Here is a 20189-nt window from a genome sequence, read left to right on the forward strand (position 1 = left end):
GAACAGTTGGGTGTTTTTGAACAGTATTACAATAAAACATAGTATACAAACATGCAGTTTTTCTTTTTGTTTATTTTTCAATTTTTATTCAATCAGGTAATCTGTAAATCTAAATGTTATTTTTTTTATGTCTTTTGGACATTTGGAGGAGAAACCAGAGCACCTGGAGAAAACCTCTGTGGGTTGGGTCTTATGATTTTGACTTTGCTGGATGTTTGGCTGCAAAGCTGATGTTTTTTTTTTTTTAAGTCTATTGGACATTTGGAGGACAAACCAGAGCACCTGGAGAAAACCTCTGTGGGACGATGTCATTTACAAAGCAAGGCAAAACTCGTTGTCGTGTCAGTCGTTGTCGTGTCAGTCAGTTGTCGTGTTCTTCTTCTATCCAGCTTGCACCACAAACAAAATTTAAAATTCCACAACATCAGCTATTTAACACTGCGTTTTTATCATGTAAAAAAATGTAAATAACACCTGTAACATGCAAGCTCAGCCAGCATGTTTTCTGCACAGCCGCACAGGTGGAAAATTAACTTTTGAAACACTGACAGTGTTCAAAATCACCAGCTGCTCATTAGTAAGTTACTATTTTGTCTGAACTCTATTAGCCACGGTACTTTTCACAGCAGGTGGCTGGAGCTAACTTTGCCATGAGCAGGCAGTGTAGGACAGTCTGCTGAAACCTCATAACCTGTAGTATGTTTACCACTTATTGCAGTGTTGAAACACCATGTATATATTAACATTGTTAATAAATTACTAATTAATTACTACCCTACCCTAGTATCTACCCTATATCGGACTCAGAAGCTACCAGCATACATGGTGGATCCTCCTGGCCTTGAACCTGGGTGTTTGCATGTGTTCTCCACTACATTTTAAAATCTACAGAGTACACACATTTACAAGGAAAGCAGTAAGTTCCTTTATGCATATAGATAATATGTAGCACAAATATGAGTATGGATACAGTACAGCAAAGAGGAAGCAAACAAATGTGCAAGACAAAGTTTATTGATCCATTAAGAAAGTGCATCATAATTGGCTTAGCTGCAAAGCGGTATATTATGCAGAATGATTATGCTTGATTGGACTACATATATATTTAAATCATACTGTGATTATATAATAGTAGAAGCAGGTGTAAAGCTACATGAGATCCCTAACAGGAAATCACCCAGCAGCTGCAGTACCAGCTGATCGTCGATGTTGTTTAGTGTAAAACATCTGTCTGGTTTCCTCTTTGCACAGGCTGTGCTTGATGTATTTCAGTTGATACAAATACAAGGTGCAGGCATTTTCAAATTTGTTAATATACAAGTCATTCATTTAAATCAAATGTAATCAACACAGAGTTCTGCTCACGCTGTTGTCTTAACTTTCAAATGCAGGCAGAGGTTGGTATTTGACTCTCGACACTTTGGCTTTGTACATGACCACAGCGCTGACCGCTGCAAGCAGACATCCAGCGATGAAAACCAGGTTCAGGTTCAGGTTCATGACTGGGGAAAGGAGAAGCATAATGTTAATTCAGTCTCATTCAAGGCAGCTGTGCTGTCAAGAAACACTCTGTGTTTTCATACCTGGGCTTTCAGTGCGCTCTGCTGATCTCTTCAACCGGAGAGGACCCTGGGAAATGCGGTGTCTTAAAGTCTGGGTGACAATCTCTCTCTTTCCACGGCGATTGTTTGACCATGTGGTGTTGACGCATCCCTGCGAGCACCTTGTGTCGGGGTTCCCTGCTTCACACATCATGACTGCACAACTGATGTACACCTGAATATGAAAAGACACACTTGTCATTAAACCAGCAGGCATACCTTTGTCTCTTCCAGTACACAAATAGCAGAGTTGTGGTCAGGTCCCACATACACTGTCTCTGCATGCCAGTCAGTGCTCTTCCATATGGGACAAGTGGCGCATGTTCAAACTTGAGAAACAAAAATGGCTTGCCAGATTATCAGAGATTCAACGTTTCAACGAGGGTTTGGATGATGGGGCAGTCTGATCCCCAGAAGAGGTAGGTCAGTTTTCTTTCCTTTTCCATAGACATCATGTCTTATCTTACCCATTCATTTTGTTACTGAGACCATTACAGGAGCGACAGTGTGTTAAAACAGCTGACAAGTTTATATTAGTAGGTGGTCTTCACCTTTAATATAGGTGAGGCACAGGTCTGAAGTCTGCACTGATTCAAACTTTTTTCAGGTAACTGTGTGTTCCTATTCTCCTGCTCCACCACAACAACACCTGTTAGACAGAAATGATAAACTGGACCTTTGCTCCATTCTTTACCTGATCATGCAAGCCGATGAACTTGAAGGCCTCCATGCTGAACCTGAATTGTCTCTCGTTGACGGTGGGATAGGTTTGGATAGTCGAGTCCACAATGCACCTAGTCAGAGCAAAAAAACCCAGAATATAAGAAACCTCTTAAACAACAAATCTTTACATACACTTTGTTGCCACTAGGGTGTCCACTCATTCCTACCCATTTTCAATGATGGTGTAGCTTGGCCTGGAGTTAGGGTTGTCATATGGTGTAGCCCTGCAGGACTCCACAAACAGATCTGTGTTGTTGACTAAGGTCTCTGCGAATATTTGTATGTACATCGGGATGCCTAGGTCATACTCCAGAGGGTATAAAATTGGATCAATCCTGGTTTGGTATTGGTTGTTTGGGTAGAACTCAAAATTGTAGGTGAACGTGCCAAAGCCTTTGTCCCACACTGTGACATTCTTCCTGTGTGCCGTGAAGCCCAGTGTCACGTTTCCCCGTTTGGGGTACTGGCAGTAAAACCGCACTTCGAGTAGGTGGTGCCTGGTGATTGTGTTCTCGGTGATGTCGAACGTGGTGATTTCGTTCTTGAAAATTAAATTTTCTTCATCTTCCTGCAGAGTAAAAGGTTATATATTAGGTTACAAATGAAAAAGGAAATGAACACCTGTAACTGAGAGAGAAGCACTGCGGGTAATCAAACCCTGTGTTACCTCGATCTCAGTGCCACAAGCGTTGAGGGGGATGACACCGATGACGTGAGTGCTGTTGGAGTGTGTCTGGAGGCTGCACACAGTCTTGCTGGGGTCAATGAGCCGCAAATGTTCCTCGTGGAGTCCGGCGAATGTAGACTTCTCAACCTCCACTGTCATTGTGGACTCCTTGCAGATCACATTGGTTTTAACTAGAGAAAAGATACACAGAATATGGTGGTTCTTGCAGGGGTCTAATATTTTCTGTGGTGCATACTTTTTTCTAATGTACACAAGCCATGGAGCCAATATTTGGCACTTTAGCATGTGGTATATTTGGTGAAAACCATTACAGTTGTTGTTGCACTACAAAACTTTGACATTAAAGTTACGCTTGGACTCACTTTGCTCCTTCCCAACGTCCACTAGAACACACCTCATCTCAGACTGAAAGATTCTAGACCTGAAAAGCAAGGAGAGTAATGAGTGTTAGTCATTCAGATAGGCGGGTTTGTCATTTGTCATTAAAAGCTGGTTACATCAGATCTGCAAAATGTGTACATCATTGGGCTCACCCAGATACTGATTCGACAGCAAAGCACACTGGGAAATGCTCTCCCATGTTATCTGGAGTAGGCGTCCACCTAATGACAAACTCGTTATGTGTGGTCCTGTGCTTGCTGATATTCAGTGGCCCGGTCATGAAGATATTTTGTATTCTGCATGAAAACAAAACAAACCAGAGATTTTCTCGTTAATGCCGACGTTATCTTACTCCCTGACATACTGAGAATGCTGCCAGATTGATCACATTGCTTCTCATTTACTTTGTGTATGCAGCTTGTGCTTTGACTCTGATGTCCACCTCTTTGTTGACCTCTGCTTGGATGCGTGCTCCATTTCGAGGTGTTGGGGCCACAAACTTTGGTAAGTAGTATCCTTCCTGACATGAAGGAGTGGGTGGGTCCACTGGATTTAAAAAATAAAATGCAATAAGTAACCAATACCTACCAAATACCAAATTGCCACTTTGCAGCTGTCTATGGATCAAAACTTTAAAGCTTTTATGCTCACACAAAGGCAACGCCACAACAATCTCATCATATATCTTATGAGGACAAGTAAAACCTGACTCACCAAAAACAGAGAACTGCAAAGGTAGTTTACTGAGAGGAGCAGTGGTGGTGTTCAGGTTTGTCATGTTCGTGGCCTGTGGAGTTGTGTATCCATCACTGTAGCTCAGAATGACGTTCTCATGTCGGAAGTCCTCCACCACCATCTCGAATCCAAAAACTCTGCTTGTATCGTAACTGGCAGATCGGTAGTCTATTGTGCAAGAGTCCTAAGTATGTGAACGGATAGTAGTCAAGTGAGGAAAAGCATCAGTTTGGTATTGCACAGTGTGTCAGGAAGCTGATTTTTCAACTAACCTGATCTATGTAGAAGCCTGGAGGTTGGTAGCATGTGCTGCACTCTACGTTTCTGATATTTCCATATCTGCAACGGACTCTGTCACCATCAGGATCAAAGGCCATCATCCTGTATGTCCGTGGGCAGTTTTGAGGCACTCTATAGATACACAACAGTTAGTTTGGCAGTTTTTCTGGCAAAAAATACTTTTATGCAACAGAATCAATCAAGAATCAAATGCAAGAAATAAAATAAATCCAGTGACATGCTGGTGGTGTAGTGCATACTATAAAGCAACACCTTTAGTATTCAATTTAAAAAACACCACTCACTTTTATGTGATTAGAACATTTAGCAAATTATTAGCCTGAATTATCCTCTTAAAAAATTGTTGCACAAGGAAACTCACCTTAGGACATGTAGAATGGCAACGTCTGGTGATCTGTTTGGTTGTCCAGTGTCAGATCTTGTTCTCAAATCCACAGAAGTCAGAAGAGTCCAATTGCTAAGTGAATTACGGTTTTTGACCCAACAACAGCCGATTGTCCTGGTATGTGTGAAAAAAAAAACAGTCTTAAAATACTGCATTCAACAGGCACTACTTTTACAACTACAAATACAATTGTCTGCAACTGGATTACTTTTAGAAGGGTTGATGATGTGCCACAAACTTTATAACAGCACAATAATAATAAATTAAAATAATAAAATATATGGTTTAAATTCAAATAAAAAAAACTCACCTTATTTGAAAAGGTCTGTCATTTGGAACCTTCCTTATTTCGACTGATTCAGTTTCACACCACTGTCCAGTAAAGTTGGAGGATGTATTGTTGTTACTGTCAACCACGCCTCTCTGGCGTCTGGAAATGTTCCCACAGTTGCCAGTGTAACAAGACAGGGAATAGTCGTGGTAACATCCCTTAAACACAGACGTGGTTCGCAAGTCCACCTGTGGAAAAAAGAAAGAGAAAATTAACTGAATGAAGCCGACTCTTCATAAAGTAAGGCTAGAAGTCATTTATTTTTTCCATCAAACTATCAAATTATTTTGCAGACATAGATTAATCAAATAAAGTTGCTTGATTTTCCAAGATTAAATTAATCAGGGTGGACTAAAATTCACCTTAATGTTTATTTTATTTTTATTCATTGTCAGAAATAGAAGTTGGAATGTAAATACAAAAGAAAAGTTGGTGGATACACTCAAAAAATATGCATTTCAATTTCATAGAAAATTTCCATCCATCTGAACTACATAGTTTTAATATAAATAAAAAAAACGAATTGAATGTGAAGCAAGTAATAAGATGTTTGAAATAGTACTAATAAACTCAAAATGACTGCATTCATTTTCACTGTTGGGTTTGGGCAAACAAATTGACTTTATTAATATTGAATGCATAAACGTGGTTACTACTACACTACACTGTGGGGGAAGCACATTGACTTCATTAGTACTATTACATAAATCTTATTACTTGTTTCACATTAAGTTTATTAGTGAATTTATATTAAAACCATGTAATTCAAATGGATGGAAAATTTCTATGTAATTAAAATGCATAAGTCCTGAATTTTGGCCCAAAACTTTTTTGAGTGTAGACAAGTGTGGACACTTGAATATCTATAAAACAGCTCCCAAGAAAGCAAAAGCAAAAAATACATTTACGGGTTTTCGGGGTCCTAAGATTTAAATAAAATAACGTCATGTAGCTGTTATCAGTGTACGCAAAAAAAATCTATTTTGAATAACAATACATTGACACATTATCCATGATGGATGTTGCGCATCATTAAAAGTTGCAGCACTCACCTGCAATGTTCCGTCAGGGTTTCTTCCTTTGTAAGTGAAGGCCACAGTTCCCCCGTAGTGACGCGATGCAGACGCCAGTGAGACCAGCAGCAGCTGAAGCAGGAGCACCTGTGTGGAAGCCATGATGCTCCAAACCACTCTGTTTAGAAAGTGGACGTGCAGCATCTTTATATCCACTTAAAAAGGGGCAGGTCACCAGGAACTTGTTACAGTTGTGCCAAGTTGAAAGGTATGTGAACAATTGTTCAGAACAATAGACCAGCTATAGAACAGGTTTCAGGGAAGAGAAGCCTAGAAAAACATAATACTGTAAAGTGCAATCAGGGAAGAGAAGCCTAGAAAAACATAATACTGTAAAGTGCAAAAAAACAAAACTTAACTACATTCAGGGAAACGAAGCTCAGCCCAATCATATTGTACGTGGATTTTTTCCCGCTCTAAACATTTAAAAGTCTGTTTTAAACTGACACAACTGCAAGTAAATAAATGATTACAGTCCCCCGGTAGTTTATGATTGTAATGTAATCAGAACAAATACTCGAACACAGCTGAACATATTTACCACAGTGGGATTACACTCTGGGAAACAATTAATAAGGAAGCAGGAAAAAAAAAATCCATGTAGTGTCACTTTAAGGAAACCTTGCTGCATGCCACCTCCATCACAAGTTCTTCTCTACCTACTTAAAACTGTATCCAGTAATTAAAGAAAGAAGGAAACACATTATTGTGGTTGTCAGTCCGTCAGTTATCATATGATAGAAGATGATCCTGTGAACAGAATGTTTCTGCAGATGTCTTTGCCCATATTTTGTTTCAACTGGAATGTCCTTTGTCAGAAAACTGGGTGTTACAGTTGTTTCCTCCTTTGTGCTTAAAATCTAGTCATAAAAACATTATAGTTGCTACAAGTGGCTACTGTAATCCTTTTACACATTTTACATTTCCCCTCCTGGAGCTGCCACCTTACCACGGTGGAGGGGTTTGCGTGTTCCAGCTGGTGCACGAGGTTGACAGGTACCAGCTAGATATAGTCGGGCTCGCCTTGACGCACAGTGTGGGCTCCGGAACAAGTTTCCTTGAGAGGGGTTGGACGCTTTACCACTCTGGAGTTGCCCCCGGCAAGAGGCGCAGAGCGGGGGTGGGAATGGTTGTTTCCCCCTGGCTCGGCGCCTGTACAATGGGGTTCACCCCGAGGACGAGAGGGTAGCCTCCCTTCGCCTTCGGGTGGGGGGACGGGTCCTGACTGTCGTCTGTGCCTATGCACCGAGTGGCAGTTTAGAGTACCCACCCTTTTTGTAGTCTTTGGAGGGGGTGCTGGAGAGCACTCCCTCTGGGGACTCCCTCGTCCTCCTGGGGGACTTCAACGCTTATGTGGGCAGCGACAGTGAGACCTGGAGGGCCGTGATTGGGAGGAATGGCCCCCCTGATCTGAACCTGAGCGGTGTTCTGTTATTGGACTTCTGTGTTCGTCATGGACTGTGGGGGGGGGGGTCAGACCTGGCAGGCCCAAACGTTCTGTGCGCACAGACGGATTATCATGACCATGGTCCCTGGACACAAACTCGCCCCACAGGCCCCTGCCTACACACGCAAACAGCGTGCGCACAAAGACGCTGTTCCCTTCCCGCACATAACAACACCAGGCAACACACAACCACAAAAAAACGGGCGCTGTCCATGGTGATGTGACCCTCGGCCTCTGAACCATCTATCCCAGCACTGATGCACGTATCATGGCCACACAATGATGGACGTCACGTTTTCATTCTCCATACACACTCGTTAATTCACAGCACACACTCAGACTCGTCTTCGCTGCACAAACATATTGTAGCATCCGCCAGGACGTGTTGACGAGATGAGGTTACCATGACGATGAGTTAGTTAGAAAAAAGTCTGTTTACTGCCGGAACATTAATGGTTACTGTCGGCCGTAACCATGACAACACAACAACAACAACTTCAGCTCAAACTATCAGTTTTCACACTTCCCGCCCCTTCGCTCATCCTCCAATCACATACCAGCCTTAAACACATTCAGACATGAATCAGACTCACCTGCATCATCTTTTTTCTGGCCTTCTTCGATGAAAAGTCCTGGATAATGTCATCGAACTCCAACTCCTGGACCAGTTCGGCTTTTATGTCCATGAGTGACAGGGTCATTGGGTCATTTTTGTCGAAGTTCATTTTTTATCCTGGCCATTTGCGAAAACGACCGTTCTCCCTCGCAGCTTGTGACAGGAAGCGTCAGATACAGTCTCACGGTAATGTTCACATTAGGGAATGTTGCCTGTCATTCCTGCCTCATCCTCCATTGGCGATGTGATCGGACGTAGCTCAGGCTGCTGCTGACCTGGCTCCGCTGTCCGGCTGCTGTCCACCGTAGTACTGCTCCCGATGGTGTCCATAGGAGGCGGTGCCACTTCACCACGACCAAACGTCTCCGGTGAACTTGAGCTAGCAGCATTAGCATCCTGCTGGTCGTCTGAGCGTTGAGGTGTCGTCCTGGCTCAGCTGTTTTGAGTACCATCATCTTGCTGGTCATCTTGCCTCGGTTTCCTGGTGTAAAATGTTGAGGTGGATGGTATTTGCTGCACCAAAGCAGCATCTTTGGCTTCTTTTTGTTTCTTTTGTTTTCTTTTCGCTGAACCACTGAGCGCCTGCTTCTCCATTTTAAAAAACGCGCGTTTGACCCCGGCTGGCGTATGTACGTCATTGCGTCATCACACATTACTCATAATTTGTCTCGCCCATCTCTGGGGCTGAGTTTGCTGAGGTAGTCAAAAAGCTTCTCTGTGGCAGGGCCCCGGGGGTGAATGAGGTCCGCCCGGAGTTCCTCAAGGCTCTGGATGTTGTGGGGCTGTCTTGATTGACACGTCTCTGCAACAGAGGCAGTGCCTCTGGACTGGCAGACCGGGGTGGTGGTTCCCCTCTTAAAAAAGGGGGACCGGAGGGTGTGCTCCAACTATGGGGTTCCGGAGTATGGGGTTCCGGACCCATTAATACGGGCTATCCGGTCCCTGTACTCTCGGTGCCAGAGCTTGGTCTGCATTGCCGGCAGTAAATTGAACATGTTTCCCGTGGGAGTTGGACTCCGCCAGGGCTGCCCTTTGTCACCGGTTCTGTTCATAACCTTTATGGACAGAATTTCTAGGCACAGCCAGGGCGTTGAGGGGCTGCGATTTGGTGGCCTCAGGATTGGGTCGCTGCTTTTTGCAGACGATCTAGTCCTGTTGGCTTCATCGGAGCGTGACCTTTAGCTCTCTCTGGAGCGGTTTGCAGCCGAGTGCGAAGCGGCTGGGATGAGAATCAGCACCTCCAAATCCGAGGCCATGGTTCTTGGCTGGAAAAGGGTGGAGGGCAGCCTCCGGGTCGGGATCCTGCCTCAAGTGGAGGAGTTCAAGTATCTCAGGGTCTTGTTCATGTCTGTTGGTTCTTGGGTCAGAACTCTGGAGTGAGCGTGGATTCACACAGGATCAGGCTCTCCGGGAAAAACAGAGGTCTTTCATTCATTTCAGTAGGGTTGTCCGTTTCTGCACCGGCAGTCCACATCACAGGGGTGTGAGCAAAAAACGTGCCGGCAGACACTGAGATCGGTCAAACCTCCACAGACAGCCTGAAATGTCTCTGAAGCAGAGACTATCCAGGTGGATTCACGGACTAAACTCTGATAATCTACCTGTGTGTGTGATCTGACTTTGTTTAGTTCATGTACCAGCTTCTAAATCTGAGTCTGACTCACTATTTACACTGCAAAATAATGACACGAAGAAGTTTGATTTGATTTGTGTCGATGATCAGAGAGACAGAGAGAGAGCGCTTTGGGAATGTCAAATTCATTTTGGAGGGAACTGGTCAGAAAGTGTTCCACAAACAAAACAAATGTGATTACAGTTTATCATGACGTGAATACTACTGTACATCCTAAAAGAACAGAAGCTTTGTAAGCAAACTGTACCTAAACTATGGAAAGTACTTCATGTTATATTATCATATATATTTCATTACTTCAATAATGTTGCATTAAGCTGTTGTACTGCATCAGTTAATGTGTGGTGCAGATAATTCCGAGTTGTCGGATGGTTCACCTGACCGTAAAACACTGCATCATAGTTTGTATATGTCTGTAGATGACTGCTGTGTAAACTGTAAGTGATATGTGACGGTTTCTTTTTTCTTTTTCCTCCACCAGACCGACTTGATGCCAAGATGCACCTTGTCACGTACTACCTCAGTTGACAGGTATGTTGTCTCACACAGGAAAGCGGAGCTCATCAGAACTCCATGTGACATTCTTACTTGTCACTGGTTCTGACGAAACGGCACAAGAGTGAGTAAGAGGCGGTGCAGCTCGATGTTCATCTGGACGAGAGACGAGCAGGTGAATGAGGAAGTGTATTCTTATCTCCAATTTGATCTCCATCTTTGTTGAAGCGGAAGGAAGTCGAAACCACTGAAAACAGATACATGGTGATAGAATACCAATGATAGATGGTCATAAAGATGCAGTGACAGTGGAAAAGTTCACCATCAGCCGCCATCAGCAGGCTGGAAATTATGTGCAAACATGATAGAATGTGGCACAATCAGAGGAAATGCAGTGTATGTGTAAAGTGGTACTGTGTATATGGTTGAAATGACAATAAAACCCCCTTGAACCTTAAACCCATTTATTAGGGTTGCAGAGGGGTGGAAAGGGGTGGTGGCCTCTGCCCTGCAGTAAGCAGTGTGCTGTGTGCATGTGATTAAGGAATAGCAGATATTCAAGTGTACCTGCATGAAATCTGGTTGTTTTAGTCAAGATTATGCTAAAAATATATTCCACAACTATGTTTAAGTTCACTGTTAAAGGGCCAATCTGCAATTTTTTAAATCCCTGATTTATTCCCATAAATTCCCAATAATTCCCATCATCTTGCCACTGCACATTATCTACCTATTTATCTGTTTTAAGTGTCCATTCTGTGTTTTTATTCTTTCTACCTCAGTATTTTATTCTATTTTTATTGTATTCAAATATACCGGACTGCCACGACTACCTAATTTCCTTTTGGAGAATCTTGAATGCAATGTAATAGAAATTTGGCCAATAAAAGTTTAATAACACTTTATTATGTTAAAGAATGTTAAAATAAAGTGTCAATATTATTTACTACATATAATTCTGTAGTTAAAACTACGTTAATTATGTTGTTTTTTTGTTTGTTTTTGGCCTATGAACATTATAAGTCTGGACTCCTTGGAGGCCTAAAAACTGTCACTGTGACTACATCCAAAGCAACAGTCAGACAACCACACAGCCCCAAACAATAATAATAATATTAATAATATTAAAATTAAAAGAGTTCAGTTCCTGTGGTTGGTGTTGGTGGAGGCATATCTGCACATCCTGCGTGGATGCAACAAAATCCAGCACATAGTCTGCACTCACCAACAAAACTTCATTAAAAAAGGGTTTCCTGTTCATATTTGCAAACGTTTACCATTTTAATGTAAATTGAAGACGTGTTTCAAGTCGTTATGTTTCTCTGATAGATTCGGCATATTAATAAGTGAGTGGATGGAAGTTTGCTGGGATGTAGTGCTGCATGACAGACATGCGGGGATAATAAAGTGAGTAAACCTCACGTGTGTTTTTAAGAGATTGTTTCAGGGACTCACTGCACACCTGATGGAGGAAGTGATGGTCCACAGCGGTGTAAAGCCCAAAAAAATCTAAATATATTAAACAAATATCGATGTAATAATTTGACAACATGTTTTTATCTGCATGAAATATTCATCTTCAGTCCACATTAGTCGACCTTTAGTCGACATTTTGTCGGCGCTCACCAAATAATTAAAACAACAACATAAAACATGTCTCTGGTTTATTCGTTTATCTTGCAGGCTGTTGTTTTGGCACTAACTAACTTTGGCAGTTATAACGTTACCATGGAAATGGCGGAGTAATATTTTTAGTGACAAGCACGATGTACTGTCATGCTGATTTGAGCATGTCCTAAATGTCTGGTTGACAATTCTGGTTGCTCAGTCGGAACTACGTGTTGTATCCTATATATTATTATTTTAAAGAGCATTTGTTGGACTTTTTTTTTATATATATAAAAGAGCTCAAAGTCTGTTCAGAACTACAGAACAGCCAGCGTATCAAACGTATTCCTCTGCCATTTTTCCACAATAACGTCTTAAATGCAAGAGCTAGTGCCAAAAAAAAACAGCTGGACAAACAAACAAATAAGTATAAGACATGTTTTACTGTTTGTTTCTAATGTAAACTTATGACATTTTATAAACTTATCTCGTGTTTGAAGGAGAGAAAAGGACTCCAGACTTACGCACTGGTTTCCATGGCAACCAGAGAGAGAACCGGTGTGAACCAGTTTGAACCGGTGTGAACCAGTTTGAACCGGTGTGAACCGCAAGATGTTTCTGAGATCAAATAAAATGTAAAAACTTTTAGAAGGAGCATATTTTATCCATGACTGTAAAAACATAAAAAAGTAGTTGGCCGTGCTGCGGTAGTGATAATGACTCGAGCACGTATGTGGTGTGTTTATGTACCGGTGTTATGGATTTTTCTGACTCCCCCTGAGAATCTGACTCCCCCTCACGTGAACATGCGTGCAGAGTCGACTTGAATTTCTTTTAATGAAACTAAGTGAAATGAAATCCATCATAAAAACACTGAAATGCAGATTTACTGGGCTATATAGCCTATTCCTTATAGTCATTTGTCTTGCAGTAAACACAAAAGAATGTGTGAGGTTGTTTCCAGTAATCATATTTCAACCAAAAATCCATAAATTGACAAGAGAATAAAATGCTTGCTTCGTTCACGCGAAGGAGAGTCAGAAAATTCCACAACATCAGCTATTTAACGCTACGTTTTTATCATGTAAATAAATGTAAATAACACCTGTAACATGCAAGCTCAGCCAGCATGTTTTCTGCACAGCCACACAGGTGGAAAATTAACTTTTGAAACACTTACTAGCCACTGACAGTGTTCAAAATCACCAGCTGCTCATTAGTAAGTTACTATTTTGTCTGAACTCTATTAGCCACGGTACTTTTCACAGCAGGTGGCTGGAGCTAACTTTGCCATGAGCAGGCAGTGTAGGACAGTCTGCTGAAACCTCATAACCTGTAGTATGTTTACCACTTATTGCAGTGTTGAAACACCATGTATATATTAACATTGTTAATAAATTACTAATTAATTACTACCCTACCCTAGTATCTACCCTATATCGGATTCAGAAGCTACCAGCATACATGGTGGATCCTCCTGGCCTTGAACCTGAGTGTTTGCATGTGTTCTCCACTACATTTTAAAATCTACAGAGTACACACATTTACGGGGAAAGCAGTAAGTTCCTTTATGCATATAGATAATATGTAACACAAATATGAGTATGGATACAGTACAGCAAAGAGGAAGCAAACAAATGTGCAAGACAAAGTTTATTGATCCATTAAGAAAGTGCATCATAATTGGCTTAGCTGCAAAGCGGTATATTATGCAGAATGATTATGCTTGATTGGACTACATATATATTTAAATCATACTGTGATTATATAATAGTAGAAGCAGGTGTAAAGCTACATGAGATCCCTAACAGGAAATCACCCAGCAGCTGCAGTACCAGCTGATCGTCGATGTTGTTTAGTGTAAAACATCTGTCTGGTTTCCTCTTTGCACAGGCTGTGCTTGATGTATTTCAGTTGATACAAATACAAGGTGCAGGCATTTTCAAATTTGTTAATATACAAGTCATTCATTTAAATCAAATGTAATCAACACAGAGTTCTGCTCACGCTGTTGTCTTTACTTTTCAAATGCAGGCAGGGTTGGTATGTGACTCTCGACACTTTGGCTTTGTACATGACCACACGCTGACAGCTGCAAGCAGACATCCAGCGATGAAAACCAGGTTCAGGTTCAGGTTCATGACTGGGGAAAGGAGAAGCATAATGTTAATTCAGTCTCATTCAAGGCAGCTGTGCTGTCAAGAAACACTCTGTGTTTTCATACCTGGGCTTTCAGTGCGCTCTGCTGATCTCTTCAAACCGGAGAGGACCTGGGAAATGCGGTGTCTTAAAGTCTGGGTGACAATCTCTCTCTTTCCACGGCGATTGTTTGACCATGTGGTTTGACGCATCCCTGCGAGCACCTTGTTTCGGGGTTCCCTGCTTCACCTCATGACTGCACAATGATGTACACCTGAATATGAAAAGACACACTTGTCAAACCAGCAGGCATACCTTTGTCTCTTCCAGTACACAAATAGCAGAGTTGTGGTCAGGTCCCACATACACTGTCTCTGCATGCCAGTCAGTGCTCTTCCATATGGGACAAGTGGCGCATGTTCAAACTTGAGAAACAAAAATGGCTTGCCAGATTATCAGAGATTCAACGTTTCAACGAGGGTTTGGATTATGGGGCAGTCTGATCCCCCAGAAGAGGTAAGTCAGTTTTCTTTCCTTTTCCATAGACATCATGTCTTATCTTACCCATTCATTTGTTACTGAGACCATTACAGGAGCGACAGTGTGTTAAAACAGCTGACAAGTTTTATATTAGTAGGTGGTCTTCACCTTTAATTTAGGTGAGGCACAGGTCTGAAGTCTGCACTGATTCAAACTTTTTTCAGGTAACGTGTGTGTTCCTATTCTCCTGCCTCCACCACAACAACACCTGTTAGACAGAAATGTAAAACTGGACCTTTGCTCCATTCTTTACCTGATCATGCAAGCCGATGAACTTGAAGGCCTCCATGCTGAACCTGAATTGTCTCTCGTTGACGGTGGAATAGGTTTGGATAGTCGAGTCCACAATGCACCTAGTCAGAGCAAAAAAACCCAGAATATAAGAAACTCAACAACAAATCTTTACAAACACTTTGTTGCCACTAGGGTGTCCACTCATGCCTACCCATTTTCAATGATGGTGTAGTTTGGCCTGGAGTTAGGGTTGTCATATGGTGTAGCCCTGCAGGACTCCACAAACAGATCTGTGTTGTTGACTAAAGTCTCTGCGATATTTGTATGTACATCCTGTTGCCTAGGTCCATACATCCAGAGGGTATAAAATTGGATCAATCCTGGTTTGGTATTGGTCGTTTGGGTAGAACTCAAAATTGTAGGTGAACGTGCAAAGCCTTTGTCCCACACTGTGACATTCTTCCTGTGTGCCGTGAAGCCCAGTGTCACGTTTCCCCGTTTGGGGTACTGGCAGTAAAACTGCACTTTGAGTAGGTGGTGCCTGGTGATTGTGTTCTGGGTGATGTCGAAAGTGGTGATTTCGTTCTTGAAAATTAAATTTTCTTCATCTTCCTGCAGAGTAAAAGGTTATATATTAATTAAAATAAAAGGAATGAACACCTGTAACTGAGAGAGAAGCACTGCGGGTAATCACCCTGTGTTACCTCGATCTCAGTGCCACAAGCGTTGAGGGGGATGACACCGATGACGTGAGTGCTGTTGGAGTGTGTCTGGAGGCTGCACACAGTCTCGCTGGGGTCAATGAGCCGCAAATGTTCCTCGTGGAGTCCGGCGAATGAAGATTTCTCAACCTCCACTGTCATTGTGGACTCCTTGCAGATCACATTGGTTTTAACTAGAGAAAAGATACACAGAATATGGTGGTTCTAAGTAGCAATGACTTCATGAGCTTCTTTAATGATAAGATTATAACTATTAGAGACAAAATCCATCACCTCTTGCCCTCAACAGGCATTGATCTGCATTCTGATACAGCAAGTTTGGAAACAGCTGTAAACCTGATATGTATCTAGACTCTTTTTCTCCCATCGACCTTCATCAAATAACTTGAATCATTTCTGCATCTAAGCCGTCAACTGTCTCTTCTAGACCCCATCCCAACCAGGCTGCTCAAGGATGTTTTACCGCTGGTTAGTCATTTCTTTTGGATACGATTAATCTGTCTTTATTATCAGGATATGTACCACAGTCCTTTAAGGTAGCTGTAATTAAACCTCTTCTTAAAACGCCCCACTCTAGACCCAGAGGTCTTAGCAACTACAGACCGATATACAAACTTCCCTTTCTGTCTAAGATACTTGGAGAAAGCGTGTAGCTAATCAGCTGTGTGATTTTCTCCATAACAATAGTCTATTTGAGGATTCTCAGTCAGGATTTAGAGTGCATCATAGCACAGAGACTGCATTAGTCAAAGTTACAAATGACCTCCTAATGGCATCAGACAAAGGACTCAAGTCGTATTTCTTAGATCGATCTCAGTTTGTTCACGTCAATGATGAATCCTCCATGCATACCAAAGTTTGTCATGGAGTCCCACAAGGTTCTGTACTAGGACCACTTCTATTCAGTTTATATATGCTTCCTTTAGGGAACATTTGGAATCACTCTATCAATTTCATTGTTATGCTGACGACACCCAATTATATTATCGATCAAGCCTGATGAAACCAATCAGTTAACTAAACTCAAACATGCCTTAAGGATATAAAAGTTGGATGACCACAATTGTCTGATGTTATATTCAGACAAACTGAAGTTCTTGTAATTGGACCCAAACACACTCAGAAACTCTCTTTCTAGAGACTTAGTTACTTTAGATGGGATCACCCTGGCCTCCAGCCTCCACTGTAAAGAATCTTGGAGTTGTTTTTCATCAGGATTTGTCCTTTAACGTCCACATAAACAAATTTTCGAGGACTGCATTCTTCCACTTACGTAACATTGCTAAAATCAGACGCATTGTCTCTCAGCGGATGCAGAAAACTAGTCACGCATTTGTTACTTCAGGCTGGACATTGTAACTCTTTGTTATCAGGCTGCTCAATAAGTCTCTTAGGACTTTGCAGTTAATTCAGAATGCTGCTGCACATGTTCTGACAGGAACCCAAGATCAGAGATCACATCTCTCCCATTTTGGCTTCCTTGCATTTGCTACCTATTAAATCTAGAATAGAATTTAAATTCCTTCTCCTTACTTATCAAAGCTCTTCATGGTCAGGCACCATCAATCTAAAAGAGCTCATAATACCTTATTACCCCTCTAGAAACACTGCGCTCTCAGGACGCTGGGTTCCTTGTGGTTCCTATAGTCTCCAAAAGTAGATTGGGAGCCAGAGCTTTCAGCTATCAGGCTCCTCTTCTGTGGAACAAACTACCATTCTGGGTTCAGGAGGCAGACACGGTCAACACCTTTAAGAATAGACTGAAGACTTTCCTTTTTGATAGAGCCTATAGTTAGTGCTGGTTCAGGTCATCCCTTAGTTATGCTGCCATAGGATTAGACTGCCGGGGGACTCTCCTTCCCCCCTCTCTCTCTCTCTCTCTCTCTCTCTCTCTCACCATCTGTAAACATTCATGTCTCATTAATGCCTGTTACTAACCAAACTTACCTGGAGTTCTGTGCTCTGTTGTCCAGCAGGTTCTCGTGGATCGTGGGTACTGTTGTGATCCTGCACGACGTCCACTACACCAAATATTACTGTCATTATGTGCCCATATCTGCTACTCGTGGTCATTTTATCATTCATTGTAATTCATTGTCATTTTATCAGTTCATTGTAATTCATTTTCATTTTATCATTCATTGTAATTCATTGTCATTTTATCAGTCATTGTAATTCATTGTCATTTTATCAGTCATTGTAATTCATTGTCATTTTATCATTCATTGTAATTGTACAATATGTTTGTGTTGATTTGTTCTGTACACGTGACATCTATTGCATGTCTGTCCATCCTGGGAGAGGGATCCCTACGGTGGCCGGGAACCCTCAATGCTGCAAATTAAAGAAACTCTGCAAACAAAAAGAAACAGCGCTAAAAATCTAAGAAACGCTGTAAACAAAAAGAAACGGCGCTGCAAATAAAAAAAGAAACGCCGCTGCAAATAAAAAAGAACGCCGCTGCAATAAAAAAGAAACGCCGCTGCACATAAAAAAAAGAAACGCGCTGCAAATAGAAAGAAATCACAAGCGAAGTGAATTACCGGGGACTATTTTTGCCGGTGCACCTGTAGTTTTTTTATGTGTGCGAAGAAGAAGAAGAAGAAGAAGAAGAAGTACAGAAGCGTATTGCATTCACTTGAAAAAAATAAATTGACACCTGATCTCGTAATTACGAGATAAGGAAAGGTGCCTTATTGGTACTGCACTTCGGTAAAGTTAGAAAGATATTGGCACTTCCGAGATCATAACTCTTAATTGAAACGTTGTTGAAACACAAAACGCCATATTTCAACCATAGTAAGACAGACAACGAGCTACAACCTAATGTTTAATCACATAGCTACAAACCTAATGTTATCACAACACAAACATCCTCGGAGCCACCACCAACAACATTAGTGTTTACTAAAGCGTTTCATAAGTTATTGGGAATTTTATTTAGGATATTAATCATAACTTTAATATGATACAGTACTGCGGGTACGCTTATCACTTTAAAATCTAGTGCCCGACTACATCAGTTTGTCACGTAAAGTACAAACCGGTCAACGGTACAGTAAAAGAACTTGAAAATCACCCCAGAAGTAGCTGGGAACATGTGTAGAACCAGAATCAGTGGATGTTGTCAGAAAACAATTTTATTTGTTTATTTAATGACTTTTCTAATCTGCATATGTATCTTAGAAAAGAGATTATTGTTTGATTTCTGGTTTCCGAGGTGTCATGACGGCCACATGAAGACGCTTTACCGTACAAACTGATGTAGTCGGGCACAGATTTTTAAGTGTAGATAGCGTTTACCGCAGTACTGTATCATATTAAAGTATTATATTCCTAATACAAATTCCCAGAAATTATGAAATCGTCTTAGTAAACACTAATGTTGTTGGTGTGGCTCCGGATGGTTTGTTGTGATGAACTCTGGTTGTAGCTCGTGTGTCTGTCTTATTGGTTGAAAATATGCGTTTTGTGTTTAACAACGTTTCAATTAAGAGTTATTGATCTCGGACAGTGCAATATCTTTCTAACTTTACCGAAGTGCAGTAGCCAATAAGGCACCTTTCCTTATCTCGTAATTACGAGATCAGGGTGTCTAATTTACTTTTTTCAAGTGAATGCAATACGCTTCTGTACTTCTTCTTCTTCTTCGCTCACGTAAAAACTACAGGTGCACCGGCAAAAATAGTCCCGGGGTAATTCACTTCCGTTGTGAAAAATTCTTTTATTTGCAGCTGCGTTTCTTTTTATTTGCACGGCGTTTCTTTTTTATTTGCAGCGGCGTTTCTTTTTTTATTTGCAGCGCCGTTTCTTTTTGTTTACAGCGTTTCTTATATTTTTAGCGCTGTTTCTTTTTGTTTGCAGAGTTTCTTTTATTTGCAGCATTGAGGGTTCCCGGCCACCGTAGATCCCTCCTCTGTGGCTCTTCCTGAGGTTTCTTCCACCTTTTTTCCCTGTTAAGGGTTTTTGTGGGCAAGTTTTTCTCACTGGAACCGCGGGTCTAAGGACAGAGGGTGTCACTGCTGTACAGATTGTAAAAGTCTCAGAGGAAAATGGGCTTTGTGACTTTGGGCTATACAAATAAAATCTGATTTGATTGATTTGATTCTTGAAAGTCTTATATTTCTGTGCATTACTTTTTTTAATGTACACAAGCCATGCAGCCAATATCTGGCACTCTAGCATGTGGTATATTTGGTGAAAACCATTACAGTTGTTGTTGCACTAAAAAACTTTGACATTAAGTTACGCTTGACTCACTTTGCTCCTTCCCAACGTCCACTAGAAACACACCTCATCTCATGGAGAATAGAATTTAAATTCTTCTCCTTACTTATTAAAGCTCTTCATGGTCAGGCACCATCATTATCTAAAAGAGCTCATAATACCTTACTACCCTCTAGACACTGCGCTCTCAGGACGCTGGTTCCTGTGGTTCCTATAGTTTCAAAAGTAGATTGGAGCCAGAGCTTTCAGCTATCAGGCTCCTCTTCTGTGGAACAAACTACCATTCTGGGTTCAGGCAGATACGGTCACAA

The 20189-nt window shown here is 41.5% G+C and overlaps 1 protein-coding gene and 1 pseudogene across 1 annotated transcript; both read right to left on the reverse strand.

Annotated features, from left to right (window-relative positions):
• Positions 1 to 993: 993 nt before the first annotated feature.
• On the reverse strand, positions 994 to 8970 carry LOC104939837 (CUB and zona pellucida-like domain-containing protein 1). Its single transcript, XM_027281390.1, has 14 exons — positions 8258 to 8970; positions 6197 to 6304; positions 5124 to 5332; positions 4790 to 4927; positions 4401 to 4539; positions 4108 to 4312; positions 3798 to 3939; positions 3546 to 3689; positions 3375 to 3433; positions 2992 to 3182; positions 2492 to 2892; positions 2296 to 2395; positions 1584 to 1776; positions 994 to 1502 (listed from the first exon to the last, which is right to left on the reverse strand). The coding sequence occupies exons 1-14, from the start codon at positions 8387 to 8389 to the stop codon at positions 1375 to 1377; spliced, it is 2289 nt and encodes a 762-aa protein (XP_027137191.1). The 5' UTR covers positions 8390 to 8970; the 3' UTR covers positions 994 to 1374.
• A 5435-nt stretch (positions 8971 to 14405) lies between these two features.
• On the reverse strand, positions 14406 to 15875 carry LOC113746319 (oncoprotein-induced transcript 3 protein-like; annotated as a pseudogene).
• Between the last annotated feature and the right edge of the window lie 4314 nt (positions 15876 to 20189).

The sequence above is a fragment of the Larimichthys crocea genome, chromosome VIII (assembly GCF_000972845.2).
Source record: "Larimichthys crocea isolate SSNF chromosome VIII, L_crocea_2.0, whole genome shotgun sequence".
Lineage (NCBI taxonomy): Eukaryota > Metazoa > Chordata > Actinopteri > Sciaenidae > Larimichthys > Larimichthys crocea.